At 49.2% G+C, this 15,039-nt stretch overlaps 1 protein-coding gene across 1 annotated transcript in view; it reads left to right on the forward strand.

Moving 5' to 3' along the window:
* LOC139279034 (beta-2-syntrophin-like) overlaps positions 1–15,039 on the forward strand; it is a 42,595-nt gene continuing 27,556 nt past the window's right edge. The window contains exon 1 of the mRNA XM_070898370.1: positions 1–544. Coding sequence (XP_070754471.1) covers positions 1–544 — 544 coding nt within the window. The remainder of the gene's footprint in view (positions 545–15,039) is intronic.

Below are 15,039 nucleotides of genomic sequence, written 5' to 3' on the forward strand. Positions count from 1 at the left end.
ATGGCGGCCGGAGTGTCGGTTCGGGCCGGTCCGCTCGAGCTCTTCCTGAGGGACCGCGGCTGGCACCGACTCCAGGCCGAGCTGCGGGCCGACAGCCTGAGGCTGAGCGGCGAGGACCCGGGACCTGAAAGCGGGGCCTGGGACGGAGTGTCCAATGGTTCCCCGCGGCCGCGGAGCCCGAGCCCCAGCCCGGTGCACATGAGCCCGGCGGGACATGGCGCCGGGAGCCTGGGCCTGGCCGCTCTGCTGCCCCCGGAGGTCGGCAGCCCGGGCCCTGGGTCGGCGGCGCTGGCCGAGCGGGTGCGCACTGTGCGGGTGGTGAAGCAGGAGGCCGGTGGCCTCGGCATCAGCATCAAGGGCGGTCGCGAGAACCGCATGCCCATCCTCATCTCCAAGATATTCCGCGGCCTGGCGGCCGACCGCACCGGTGCGCTCTTCGTGGGCGACGCCATCCTGGCGGTGAACGGGGCCGGCTTGCGGGACGCCACACACGACCAGGCCGTGCAGGCCCTGAAGAAGGCCGGCAGGGAGGTGACCCTGGAGGGTGAGTGGGTCGGGGGGGAGGAGAGGGGAGAGGGATACCCGGGTGGTGGGAGAGGGGAGAGGGATACCCGGGTGGTGGGAGAGGGGAGAGGGATACCCGGGTGGTGGGAGAGGGGAGAGGGATACCCGGGTGGTGGGAGAGGGGAGAGGGATACCCGGGTGGTGGGAGAGGGGAGAGGGATACCCGGGTGGTGGGAGAGGGGAGAGGGATACCCGGGTGGTGGGAGAGGGGAGAGGGATACCCAGGTGGTGGGAGAGGGGAGAGGGATACCCGGGTGGTGGGAGAGGGGAGAAGGATACCCGGGTGGTGGGAGAGGGGAGAGGGATACCCAGGTGGTGGGAGAGGGGAGAGGGATACCCGGGTGGTGGGAGAGGGGAGAGGGATACCCGGGTGGTGGGAGAGGGGAGAGGGATACCCGGGTGGTGGGAGAGGGGAGAGGGATACCCGGGTGGTGGGAGAGGGGAGAGGGATACCCGGGTGGTGGGAGAGGGGAGAGGGATACCCGGGTGGTGGGAGAGGGGAGAGGGATACCCGGGTGGTGGGAGAGGGGAGAGGGATACCCGGGTGGTGGGAGAGGGGAGAGGGATACCCGGGTGGTGGGAGAGGGGAGAGGGATACCCGGGTGGTGGGAGAGGGGAGAGGGATACCCGGGTGGTGGGAGAGGGGAGAGGGATACCCGGGTGGTGGGAGAGGGGAGAGGGATACCCGGGTGGTGGGAGAGGGGAGAGGGATACCCGGGTGGTGGGAGAGGGGAGAGGGATACCCGGGTGGTGGGAGAGGGGAGAGGGATACCCGGGTGGTGGGAGAGGGATACCCGGGTGGTGGGAGAGGGATACCCGGGTAGTGGGAGAGGGGAGAGGGATACCCGGGTGGTGGGAGAGGGGAGAGGGATACCCGGGTGGTGGGAGAGGGGAGAGGGATACCCGGGTGGTGGAGAGGGGGAGGGGTGACTGGGGGGTTGCTTGTGGAGGGGGAGGGGCGGCTGGGGGGCTGCTTGTGGAGGGGGAGGGGCGGCTGGGGGGGCGCTTGTGGAGGGGCGACTGGCGGGGGAGGGGTATTTGGGGGGGTCGGGGAGAGGACAGGGGTGCCTGGGGGGCGGGGGAGGACAGGGGTGCCTGAGGGGGTGGTGGGGGGGAAGGAAGGAAGGACAGCGGTGCCCAGGGACTGAGGGGTGCCTGGGGGCAGAGGTGTTTTGGGGGGGGGGGGGGGTGGTGCCTGGAGGCAGGAAGGGTTTGGGGTTGTCTGGTCCTCACATTAAATGCTGATGAATGGAATGGTGGCGATCTGCAATGTGTGGAGTTACTGGCGAATTGCGGCAGGTAGCTCAGCTCAGCTCTGAAAGGAAAGAAGCCTTGCTCTATGGCCTGTGGTGAGACAGCTGTGTATCTCTGGGTCAGTGTTTGTGTTCCGTCCTCCTGATCCATCTGCTGTTAACACCGATGGCCCTGTCACTGTTTCTCTCCTGCTTTCTTGGCTGGTTTACACTGTGCAGATGTTGATGTGGAGCTAGTTTGAATCGCTTAAATTCATGCTGTAGTCATCAGTGTGGGCACCATACAGGTGAAAAGCAGCTCGGCAGATCTGTCGGTTACAAGGCTAGTACACTGAAAATCCTCGGAGTTTCCCCTGTGTGCACTTAGCACTGTGAATCAGATTGAAGGGCAAATGGACAAAGAGTAAAGGATTAGACTGACCTCATATTACTGTGTGGAATACAGCAGGCAAACCAGGGAGAAAATCACTTGGTGCTTAGAGTAAGACAGTGTGATGTTTCAGCTGAAATCAGGAGGACAGTTGTTTGAATGGATAGAAGTCAAGAGTGTGTTTGCTGGAAGGTTAGAGTTTAGTCTGATTACATAATCTCGTTTCTGGGGTAGAATTCTGGCAGCAAAGGGACATTTTATTCAGACTGGCCATTGTGCTGGTGACCTACTTCACTATCGTTCTTTTCAGTTCCAGCTATCCGCTGCAACTCCCACCAGGGTCAGACTGAGAGGCACCACTCCTTGTGAGCAATACATCAATAAAATGCAACTCAGTGAAAGCTTTATTTGTGTTCGATCTTGTGATCAGATTTCTTCCTGAGAGAGGAGGTCAAGCTATCATTGTTGCTGAATTTCAGTCGGGGCAAACTCCATTGCCCGGTTTCAAGGAATAAACCACGTGCAATGGAAGCCTTTTACTTTGTGTACTGTGCTGAACTCGCCATCTGCAATTCCAGAATTGTTAATGTCTCTAATGTTGAGGAATACACTTGCTGCATGGCCATAAAGTGCAGACTGACACACGCACTCGATTGCTGGGCATAAACTCCAGGGAGTATCTATGTTCCAGGCTGGGAATTGCATCCCAAAAGGACAAGGATACCAATCCCAAGATTCTGGCAGCCATTAAATAACTATTCACGCTGATGTGAGAAAACTGGGAATGGTTGGATTCTGACTTCAGAAAAGTGGCAGAATTGCACAGCAGACAAAGGGGCTTTTCCAGTATTTTGCCCGTTCTGGTAATGGGCTATGCCTAGTGCATTTTGCCTGTTCTACATAGGAACAGGAGGAGGCCATTCAGCTCCTTGAGCCTGTTTTGCCATTCAGTGAGATCATGGCTGATCTGTATCCTAACTCCATTGACCTGCCTTGAATCTTTATTCCTTAATACCCCTACACAACAAAATCAGTCAATCTCAGTTTTGACATTTTCAATTGACCCATTGCTTCAGCCTTATCAGCTTTTTGGGGGAGAGAATTCCTTTGTGTGAAGAAGTACTTCCTGACATCACCCCTGAACTGCCTGGCACTAATTTTAAGGTTATGCCCCCTTGTTCTGGAGTTCCTCACCAGAAGAAATCGTTTCTCCCTCTTTACCTATCACATCTTCTAATCTTCTTAAAAGCCTCAATTCTATTACCCCTTAATCTTCTATACTCGAGGGAATAGAAGCCTACTCTGTGCAACAGTTCCTCATAATTCTGGTGAATCTGCGCTGCTCCCCTCCAAGGCCAATATATCCTCCCTGAAGTGTGGTGCCCAGAACTGAATGCAGTTCTCCAGCTGGAATCTGACCGAAGCTCTGTACAACTGAAGCATCACTTCCTCCTCTTTGTATTCCTGCCCCTTGAGATAAAAGCCAACATTCCATCAGCCTTTTTGATTACCTTTTGTACCTGTCTAGTGGCTTTTAGTGATTTCCGTACTTGGACCCCTAAATCTCTCTGCTCCTCCACAGTTCCCAGCTTCTTACCATTTAGAAAATACTCCGATTTATCTTTACTGGGTCTAAAGTGGGCGACCTTACACTTGCCCACATTGTATTCCATCTTCCACAGTTTTGCCCACTCATGTTGGCTCTCCCTGATCAGCTCATATTGTTCAAGTGCTCTCACTCACACTGACTCACTCTGCTTTTCCTCAGCTGAAGTTAAACTGACAGGCCTGTCGTTACCAGGTTTTGCTCTCCAACCCTGCTTACATAATGGATATAAAGTCTTGTTTAATAAATCTGATCTGGGGCCAGCTCCCTCGATGGAGGGCCTGGGGCCAGCTCCCTCGATGAAGGGCCTGGGGCCAGCTCCCTCGATGGTAATGCTGTTGAACTCTGCTTGTTTTGGATAGTTCTTGTGTGGTGTGAATGTTACTTGCCACTTATCAGCTCAAGGCTGAATGTCATCCAGGTCTTGCTGACTGCTTCATTATCTGAGGAGTTGCGAATGGCACTGAACACTGCAATCATCAGCGAACATTCCCACTTCTGATCTTGTGATGGAGGGAAGGTCATTGATGAAGCAGCTGAAATAACACCTGATTTTCTTTACTCTCTGCCTCTGAGCATTGTTGTGATCGCTTACACTTATTGTCATCCAGGGCCCTCAGATCTCTTTAATTTACCATGCACATTATTTTCTTTCCAGGATCAGTGGTTGAGGTAGAAACTGTGCCAACATTCAAGATTAGGTTAAATATGTGGATGAGGAAAGGTTTTGAAGGGATGTGGGAACAGGGTAAATGATTGGAACTATTTGCTTGCAGGGAGGGTTCATGCCAACATGGATTGGTTGGGCCAAGTGGCCTGTTTCTGTGTTGTAACCTCTACGTATTTAATCTTTTTTCTCCTAAGTTATTTGTAGTGCAGTAGTATCTGAAAGCTGAGTTTCCTCTTGCACATTCTAAGCTAGTACGCGCCCCAGAAAAGTATCCCAGTTGAAAACTTTGAGGCTTTCATCCTGTAATTATGCACATCCTGCTGAAGTGCATTCCTGAGATGTGAATGGTCTCTGGAGTTATTCATGGCAAGCTCTCCATTCCACCTTCCCGTGCCAAGGTTTGGTATTTCATTCACCGGAAAGTAGATTTGGAAGGAAAAGCGTATCTTTCCTGTGCAGCATAGTTAGTGCTGGCTTGTTTGTGTGGGCGACTGATTTACATAAATATGTGTGACTTAGTACAAACTATCTTGGCCGCAGACAAATCACACAAACTGTGGTCAGACAGCAGCTCGCCGTGTTGTGGCTCTCTGGTATCAGTTGCTTCTCACCCACTGTCCTGTTTGATTTGCATCTTTACAGTTTTTCATTGTAACTGTGGCGTGCACAGAAAAGTCAGGTGGTGAGCCTGGACCTCTTAAAACTACAATTGCCTGATGTTAAACATGTCAAAAATTCCTCCCAAAGATAAATTAATTCCTTCTTTGGCAAGCAGTACACACTTGTCTTTTGTTCCTTGTGCCCAATATTGGGCGTGTTTTCTGTTTCTCGCTCGCTCTCTCCTCTCTCTCCTATCTCTCTCTCTCTCCACTCCTATCTCTCTCTCTCCGCTCTCTCCTTTCTCTCTCTCTCTTTCTCTCTCTCGCGCTGCCCTTTCTCTCTCTCGCGCTGCCCTTTCTCTCTCTCTCTCCGCTCTCCCCTTTCTCTCTCTCTCTCTCGCGCTGCCCTTTCTCTCTCTCTCGCGCTGCCCTTTCTCTCTCTCTCTCTCTCTCTCTCTCTCGCGCTGCCCTTTCGCTCTCTCTCTCTCTCTCGCGCTCTTGCATTGTTCTTGAAATTAGAATCTGGTAGGTTCTTATTTCAATCACTGTTTCTTTCAGGCTTCTGGCTTACCAATATTAACGTATGTGAAATTGTAAACGGCCACGTTATGTTTCTACTGAGTAAATCGAGAAAAGGGAGTAGTTTGCAAGTATTATTGACCTGCTCAAACTGTTCATGAAGTAGAATCATAAAATGATTATGTTGCACTTATAGTAAATGGTGAGACTGAGTACTGTGTGCAATGAGCAAGTGTGACCTTAACTCCTTCATTAAGGTTCCAGAGTGCAGGTACCTTGTGGGTGGCCTGCTTATATACTGACTCCGACAGGTAGGGCCTCTGATGGTCAGGTGTAATGCAAGTTACAAAGGGTTAAATCCATAACATCACTCCCCAGTGAAGTCAACAGTACACTTATTTACAAGGTGAGATGACCTGGGACTTTGTGCTCCCTTGTCGATCATCTCGGTACAAATGCTAGTGTGGGTGGGTTGGTCAGTTCTTCACTGGGCTGCTGGGGATGATGAGTTCGGTTTCGTGATGTGGTTACTTATGATGTCAGTTGCCACGTGTGTGTGTGTTGGAAGGTCAAAGTTGGTGGTGTCCTCTTCAGGTTGTTCGTAACATTTGGTCTAAATGTTTTCTGTGCGTTTGTCCATTGGTCAGTTTGACCTGAAATACCCTACACCCCTCTTAGGCTGTGACCGTGCCAGCGAGCCATTTGGGACCATGTCCATAATTGAGCACAAACACAGGATCATTGTTCTCAATATCGCGTGACAAATTTGCACGGTTATGGTACATACTTTGTTGATGCCAATTGCCCTCCACGTGATCATGGAGATCAGGGTGGACAAGAGAGAGCCTTGTTTTGAACGCCCTTTTCATGAGCAGCTCAGCTGGGGGAATCCCGGTGAGTGAGTGGGGTCTGGTGCGGTAGCTGAGCAGCACTCGGGACAACCGGGTCTGTAGGGAGCCTTCTGACACACGTTTCAAGCTTTGCTTGATGGTCTGAACTGCCCGTTCTGCCTGGCCGTTGGATGCAGGTTTGAACGGGGCAGATGTGACATGTTCCCGTTGCGGGTCATGAATTCCTTGAATTCAGCACTGGTGAAGCACGGCCCATTGTTGCTGACTAGGACATCAGGCAAGCCGTGCATGGCAAACATGGCTCATAAGCTTTCAATGGTGGCAGTGGATGTGCTTACAGACATTATTGTACATTCAATCCATTTTGAGTAAGCGTCCACAACAACCAAAAACATTTTGCCTAGGAATGGGCCCGCAAAGTCTGCATGGATCCCCGACCACGGTTTAGATGGCCACGACCACAAACTTAGCGGTGCTTCTCTGGGTGCGTTGCTCAACTGAGAGCAAGTGTTGCACTGGTGCACGCATGACTCTAAATCTGAGTCGATGCAGGCGACCACACGTGAGATCTGCCTATCGCTTTCATCATTACGATGCCTGGATGGGTGTTGTAAGTTGGCAAATAAATGTGTCTCTGCCTTTCTTGGGCATGTCTACGCGATTGCCCCACAAAAAACAGTCCGCCTGCAGGAACAACTCGTCTTTGCGTCTGTGGAACTGCTTAATTGCTTCCTGCATCTCCACTGGGACACTGGACCAGTTCCCATGGAGGACAGTTTTTTTTTAACCAAGGACAGTAAAGGATCCTGGCTGGTCCAGATCCTGATCTGGCGGGCCGTAACGGGAGACTTCTCGTTTTCAAATGCCTTCATGACCATGTGCAATGGTAGCCGATTGAGAGCATCTGCGCGGTTCTCTGTGCCTGGTCTGTGGCGGATTACATAGTTGTATGCCGACAGCATGAGCGCCCATCTTTGGATGTGGGCAGAGGCATTAGTATTAATCCCTTTGCTCTCAGAGAACAGCGTTATGAGCGGCTTGTGGTCAGTTTCAAGCTCAAACTTGAGGCCAAATAAGTACTGATGCATTTTTTTTAACCCCGTAAACGCACACCAGAGCCTCTTTCAACCATGCTGTAGGCCCTTTCGGCCTTGGACAAACTCCTGGATTCATACGCAACCGGTTGCAAAATCCCCGAATCATTAGCCTGTTGTAACACACACACGACTCCGTATGACGACGCATTGCAAGCGGACACTAATTGTTTACATGGATTATACAGGATAAGCAATTTGTTAGAACACAATAAATTTCTGGCTTTCTTAAAGGCAGCCTCTTGTGAATTCCCATACCCAGTCATTTCCGTTGCGCATGTAGGGGTTCTAGGAGGATGCTTTACCTAAGGAGTCCCAGGAACGACCACAGCTTCGGCACGTTGTGTGGTTGCGGCGCATTCTTGTGAGTCTGATGCCGTCTGCTGCAATTCTTGTTCCTAAGAATTCGACGTCCTGTGCCAGGAAAACACACTTCGAGCGTTCCAACCTGAGCCCCACCAATCTCCTCCAGGTTCTTTAAGTGCTCTATGGTGTCCCGACCTGTAACCAATATGTCGTCCTGAAAGACCACTGTGCAAGGGACCGACTTTAGCAGGCTCTCCATGTTCCGCTGGAAGATTGCCGCGGCCGACCGAATCCCGAACGGCACCGGTCGTAGATAAACAGACCTTTGTGCATGTTGATGGAGGTGATGCCTCCTCCAGCTCCTGCGTCATGTAGGCCGAGGTCAGGTCCAGCTTAGTGAACGTCTTCCCTCCAGCCAGGGTTGCAAATAGGTCGCCTGCCTTGGGTAGCAGGTACTGGCCCTGCAGCGAAAAACGTATAATCGTTACTTTATAGTCCTCACAAATTCTAACCGTACTGAACGTCATGTACGGGACCGCTCGAGCCTTGTGGTGGATGGGTCATGTACCGGGAACCAAATGGAATCTGCACTTTCACCCCCGAGAAGCTTCCAATGCCTGGCTCGAATAACGATGGGAACTTGCTTAGAACCTGGGTACAAGAGGTGTCGTCGACGGACAAAAGCACTCGGATGTCGTCCCAGTTCCAGCGGATTTTCCCCAGCCAGCTCCTGCCAAACAATGTGGGGCCATCCCACGGCACAATCCACAGCGGGAGTTCGTGTACTGCTCCATCATAGAAGACTTTGACTTCTGCACTGCCAATTACAGGGATTAGTTCCTTGGTGTAAGTCCTTAGTTTAGTGTGAATGGGGCTGAGCTTGGGCCTGTGTGCCTTCTTTCCCCACAGCCTGTCGAAGGCCTTTTTACTCATTATGGACTGACTTGCCCCTGTGTCCAGCTCCATAGATACTGAAATACCGTTCAATTCAACTTTCAACATTATTGGTGGGCATTTCGTCGTGAACGTGTGTACCCCGTACACTTCTGCCTCCTCCGTACGAGTTTCCAACTCCGTCTGATCCACTGTGATCGATCTTCCTCTGCAACGTGGTGGTTTGCAGGGTTTGCAGCTTGCCTGCAAATTCGTTGGAGGTGTCCCATTGTTCTGCAACCATTGCACGCATGGTGCTTAAATCGGCATTGATGAGGCCAATGATCACCTCTGCAGCGCCAACAGGGTGTGAACTGCCTCGCATTAACAGATGATTGTGGACTCTGGGTCAATTGAGGTCGGGCCACAGCAGCCGGCGTGTACGTTCTGCCGTAAACATTTCTGCTCAAAACTGACGTTACTTTATGGACAGTACTGACGGAAACTTCTTAGTTCTGCAAAATCTGCTTGGTGTTGTCGCTGGTGGACATAAATGCTATCGTTATGGCTTTACTCCGATTCGGAGTTTCTACAGTCAACAGTTTGCGAAGGATTGTCTCATGTCCGCTGCCCAGTACAAAAAAGTGTCTCAGCATTTGTCCTAGGAATCCCTCAAACTTGCAATGTCCTGCGAGAGGCGCCTTAGTTCGGCGACGTAGCTCGCCACTTCCTGGCCCTCTGATCGTTGACACGTGTAGAACCAATATCTCGCCATCAAAATGCTTTCCTTAGGATTTAGGTGCTCCCGGACCAGCGTACACAATTCTTCGTAGGATTTCTCTGTTGGTTTTGCTGGGGCCAGGAGATTCTTTGAGGCCATAGGTTGTTGCTCCACAGACAGTAAGGAGGATCGCCTGCCGTTTGGTGGCGTTCTCGTCCCCTTCCAGCTCGTTGGCCACAAAGTATTGGTCGAGTCTCCCAATCGTCCACTTCTGAAAACTTCTCCAGGATGCCGACTGTTCTTTGCAATTTCGTGCAGTTGATTGTTACCTCGTCGCCAATTGATACTCATAATAAATGGTCAAACTGAGTACTGTGTGTAATGAGTGACCTTAGCTACTTTATTAAGATTCCAGATTGCAGGTACCTCATAGGTGCCCCCCCCCCCCCCCCCCCCCCCTGTAGATCTATGTCCAGACTAGTCACAGCCACTCATGCTGTCAGTGTATGACACTGAAAGAGACATTAACCAGACCCCTCCTATTGCAATCCCAAGCCGAACTTTACAGATTGATTAAACAAAACAAAATGAGTGCTATGCTGTTGTGTGGCTACTTCTATGGTTTGATACTTTAATATAAAAACTGAAATTGCTGGAAATACTCAGCATCTATGGGCAGAGAAACTGTTAATGTTTCAGGTCGATAATCTTTCATTCGAACTGGAAAAAGTTTGAGATGTAAAAAGTTTTAAGCATGAGCAGGGGGAGGGGAGGAAACAAAAGGGAAGGTCTGATAGGGTGGAAGGGAGGAGAGATGAAATGACACAAGGGATGATGGTGAGAGGCAAAAGGAGAATGGTAATGGGACGTGCTGAGTATTTCCAGCATTTTCTGTTTTTATTTCAAATTTCCAGCATCACAGTATTTTGCTTTTGTATTAGTGCAATACTTGGATGCCATTGCAATAAACCTCTAATGTAAGCAGTGTGCCTTCAAGTCACTGCTTGGCCAGGACCTGCCCCAATAGGATTGTGCGAAGCCAGCCCAGCGGCTCATTGCTACCTTGCAGCCTGCTGCTTCGGTCAGGATATGAGAGATTTCCTCAAGTTCTCTAGTGTGACTGATACTACCAATATTGGATAGGACAGAAAGCACTGGTTCACTTGCTGTTCTGTCTTTATCAGTGTGGAGAGCTCCACTATTGAGCAGATTGGACCTATGCTCTCATGAGATTAGAGGAAACGTATAAGATTCTGAGGGGGGATTGACAGGGTAGATGCTGAGAGGTTGTTTCCCTAGGCTAGAGAGTCTAGAACTAGGGGCTATGGTCGAAGAATAAGGGGTTGGCCATTTAAGACTGAGATGAGGAGGAATTTCTTCACTCGGGGTTGTGAATCTTTGGAATTCTCTGCTACAGGTCCAGAGATTAATCGTACTCTGGTTACTAACTCTGCTGGTTTTAGTTTCCGTCCTTGCCTCAGCTCATCCGCTGCTGAAGCCCTCATCCATGCCTTTGTTACCTCTAGACTTGATTATTCCAAAGCACTCCTGGCTGGCCTCCCACATTCTACCCTACGTAGAGGGTTCAGGTGAGCGTAAATTTTAAGTCAAAGAGCAAGGAGAAGGCAATAGAGCAGGGTAGCACTGGGGGAAATGATAACCAGAGCGTGACAGGAAGGGACAGAATGTGCAACATAAGAGGGTATCAGAAAGTGGGGTCAAATCAGGGAAAAATGTTAAACAAATCAAAATTAAAGGCTCTTTATCTGAATGAACGCAGCATTCATAACAAAATAGATATAAATTGGTATGATCTGACAGCCATTACAGAGACGTGTAAGGTTGCACAGTGACCAAGGCTGGGGACTAAATATTCAGGGGTATTTAACAATTTGGAAGAATAGACAGAAAGGAGAAGGAGGTGGGGTAGCTCTGTTAATAAAGGATGAGATCAGTGCAGTCGTGAGAAATTATTTTGGCTCAGATCATCAAGATCTAGAATCTGTTTGGGTGGAGATAAGGAATAATAAGGGGAAGAAGTCACTGGTGGGCATAGTCTATAGGCCCCCGCCCGCCCCGCTAACAGTAGCTGTTGGAGCATAAATCAAGAAATAATGGAGACTTGTAAAAAAGGAACGGCAATAATCATGAGTGATTTTAATCTTCATATTGTTTGGACAAATCAAATTGACCAAGGTAGTCTTAAGGAAGAGTTCGTAGAGTGTATCCGGGATAGTTTTCTTGAACAGTGCATTGCGGAACCAACCAGGGAGCAGGCTATCTTCGATCTGGTACTGTGTAATGAGACAAGATTAATAAATGATCTCCGAGTAAAGGATCCTCTAGGAAAGAGTGATCATAGCATGCTTGAATTTCAAATTCAGTTGGAGGGTGAGAAAGTTGAATCTCAAACCAGTGTCCTAAGCTTAAATAAAGGAGACTACAAAGGTATGAAGGCAGAGTTAGCTAAATTGGACTGGGGAATAAGACAGTTGATGAGCAATGAGGGACATTTAAGCAGATATTTCATAACTCAAATATATCCCAATGAGAAGGAAAGACTTTAAGAGAAGGGATAACCATCCATGGCTAACTAAGGAAATAAAGGATGGTATCAAATTGAAAACTAGGGCATACAAAGTGGCCAAGTGGGAAGCCAGAGGATTGGGAAACTTTAAAAAAAACCCAGCAAAGAACGACTAAAAAATTAATAGAGAGGAAAGATAGATAATTAAAGTAAACTAGCAAGAAATATAAAAACGGGTACATAAAAAGAAAGGGAGTGGCTAAATTAAATGTTGGTCCCTTAGAGGATGAGACTGGGGAATTAATAATGGCGAACGGGGAAATGGCAGAGACTTTGAACAAATATTCTGTATCGGTCTTTGTGGTCGAAGACACTAAAAACATCCTAATAATGGATAATCAAGGGGCTATAGGGAGGGAGGAAGGAACTTAAAACAATCACTGCCACTAAAGTAGTAGTACTCGGTAAAATAATGGGACTAAAGATGGACAAGTCCCCTGGACCTGATGGCTTACATCCCAGGGTCTTAAGAGAAGTGGCTGCAAAGATAGTGGAAGCATTGGTTGTAATCTACCAAATTTCCCTGGATTCTGGGAACGTCCCAGCAGATTGGAAAACCATAAATGTAACACCCCTATTTTAAAAAAAAAAAAAGAAGCAGACAGGAAGCAGGAAACTATAGACCAGTTAGCCTGCCATCTGTTATTGGGAAAATGCTGGAGTCCATTTATTAAGAAAGCAGTAGCAGGACATTTTGAAAAGCAGAGTCAGCATAGTTTTATGAAAGGGAAATCATGTTTGACAGATTTGCTGGAGTTCTTTGAGGATGTAATGAGCAGGGTAGATATTTGGATTTCCAGAAGGCATTCGATAAGGTGCCACATAAAAGATTACTGCATAAGATAAAAGTTCATGGTGTTGGGGATAATATATTAGCATGGATAGAGGATTGCCTAACTAACAGAAAACGGAAAGTCAAAATAAATGGGTCATTTTCCGGTTGGCAAACAGTAACTAGTGGGGTGCCACAGGGATCGGTGCTGGGGCCGCAACTATTTACAATCTATATTAATGACTTGAAAGAAGGGACCGAGTGTAATGTAGCCAAGTTTGTTGATACAAAGGTGGGTGAGAAAGCAAGTTGTGAGGAGGACACACAAAATCTGCAAAGGGATATAGACAGGCTAAGTAAGTGGGCAAAAATTTGGCAGATGGAGTCTTGGGTGGAAAAATGTGAGGTTATCCACTTTTTGGCAAAAAAAATAAAAAAGCAAATCATTTAAATGGAGAAAAATTACAAAATACTGCAGTATAGGGGGATCTGGGGGTCCTTGTGCATGAAACACAAAAAGTTAGTATTCAAGTACAGGGATAGAGTATAAAAGCAGAGATGTCCGACAACTGTATAGAGTATTGGTGAGGCCACACCTGGAGCACTGCATACAATTTTGGTCTCCTTATTTAAGGAGGGATATACTTGCATTGGAGGCAGTTCAGAGAAGGTTCACTAGGTTAATTCCTGAGATGAAAGGGATGACTTAGAAGAAAGGTTGAGTAGTTTGGGCCTGTATTCATTGGAGTTCAGAAGAATGAGAGGTGATCTTATCGAAACATATAAGGTATTGAGGGGGCTCGACAAGGTAGATGCAGAGAGGATATTTTCACTCATGGTGGAATCTAGAACTAGGGAGCATAGTTTCAAAATAAGGGGCCGCCCATTTAAAACTTGAGTTGAGCAAGAATTTCTTCTGAGGGTTGTAAATCTGTGGAATTCTCTGCCCCAGTAAGCTGTGGAGGCTGGGTCATTGAATATATTTAAAGCGGAAATAGTCAGATTTTTGAGCGAAAAGGGAGTAAAGGGTTATGGGGAACGGGACGAGCCATGATCTTATTGAATGGCAGAGCAGGCTCGAGGGGCCAAATGGCCTACTCCTGCTCCAATTTTTTATGTAAACTAGAGGTGATCCAAAACTCGGCTGCCTGTGTCCTAACTCGCACCAAGTCCCACTCGACCATCACCCCAATGCTCACTGACCTACATTGGCTTCAGATTAACCAATGCCTTGATTCCTCTCGCCCACGCGCGCACTTATCTCCACCCACTCACCTCTTTCCCCCTCCCACTCCCCCGTGCGCGCTCTCGTGCTCTCTCTCTGTAAAATGATTAGTGTGGGTGTAAGGAGCCAAACTGGGGACTGACAAATCATTCAAAGCATCGTGCACGATTGCAGGCAAAAGGCTAACTAGGTACTGTGTTGGTTAGCATGGGGTTAATTACTAATCTAAAGTTATTATTGTATTACTGCTGTGTAATATGACGGTCATATTAATCTAAAGCAGTTTATGTCAACTTATCCCAGGAAGAATGTTGTTGCCCTTGAGAAGGTACAGAGGTGAAAGGAAGTACTTCCTGATGTTAAGCTTGTCCGTTATGAGGAAAGAACACACCATAAGAATAGGAGCAGGGGTAGGCTAGACGGCCCTTTGAGCCTTCTCCACCAATCAAGAAGATCGTGGCTGATCTTTGACCTCAACTCCACTTTGCTGCTTGATACCCAGAGAGGAGGAGAGAGAGAGAGAGAGAGAGAGAGAGAGTGCATGAGGTCGGGGGGGGGGGGGGAAAGAGAGAGTTGGTGGGGGGGGGGGGAAGAGAGAGTTGGTGGGGGGGGGGGGGAAGAGAGAGTTGGTGGGGGGGGGGGGAAAGAGAGAGTTGGTGGGGGGGGGGAAGGAGAGTTGGTGGGGGGGGGAAGGAGAGTTGGTGGGGGGGGGGAAGGAGAGAGAGGAGGTGGGGGGGGAAGGAGAGAGAGGTGGGGGGGGAAGGAGAGAGAGAGGTGGGGGGGGAAGGAGAGAGAGAGTTGGGGGGGGAAGGAGAGAGAGTTTGGGGGGGGAAGGAGAGAGAGTTGGTGGGGGGAGAGAGAGAGAGTTGGTGGGGGGGAGAGAGAGAGAGAGTTGGTGGGAGAGAGAGAGAGAGAGTTGGTGGGGGAGAGAGAGAGAGAGAGAGAGAGTTGGTGGGGGAGAGAGAGAGAGAGAGAGAGAGGTTGGTGGGGGAGAGAGAGAGAGAGTTGGTGGGGGAGAGAGAGAGAGAG

The sequence above is a fragment of the Pristiophorus japonicus genome, chromosome 13 (genome assembly GCF_044704955.1).
Source record: "Pristiophorus japonicus isolate sPriJap1 chromosome 13, sPriJap1.hap1, whole genome shotgun sequence".
Taxonomy (NCBI): domain Eukaryota; kingdom Metazoa; phylum Chordata; class Chondrichthyes; family Pristiophoridae; genus Pristiophorus; species Pristiophorus japonicus.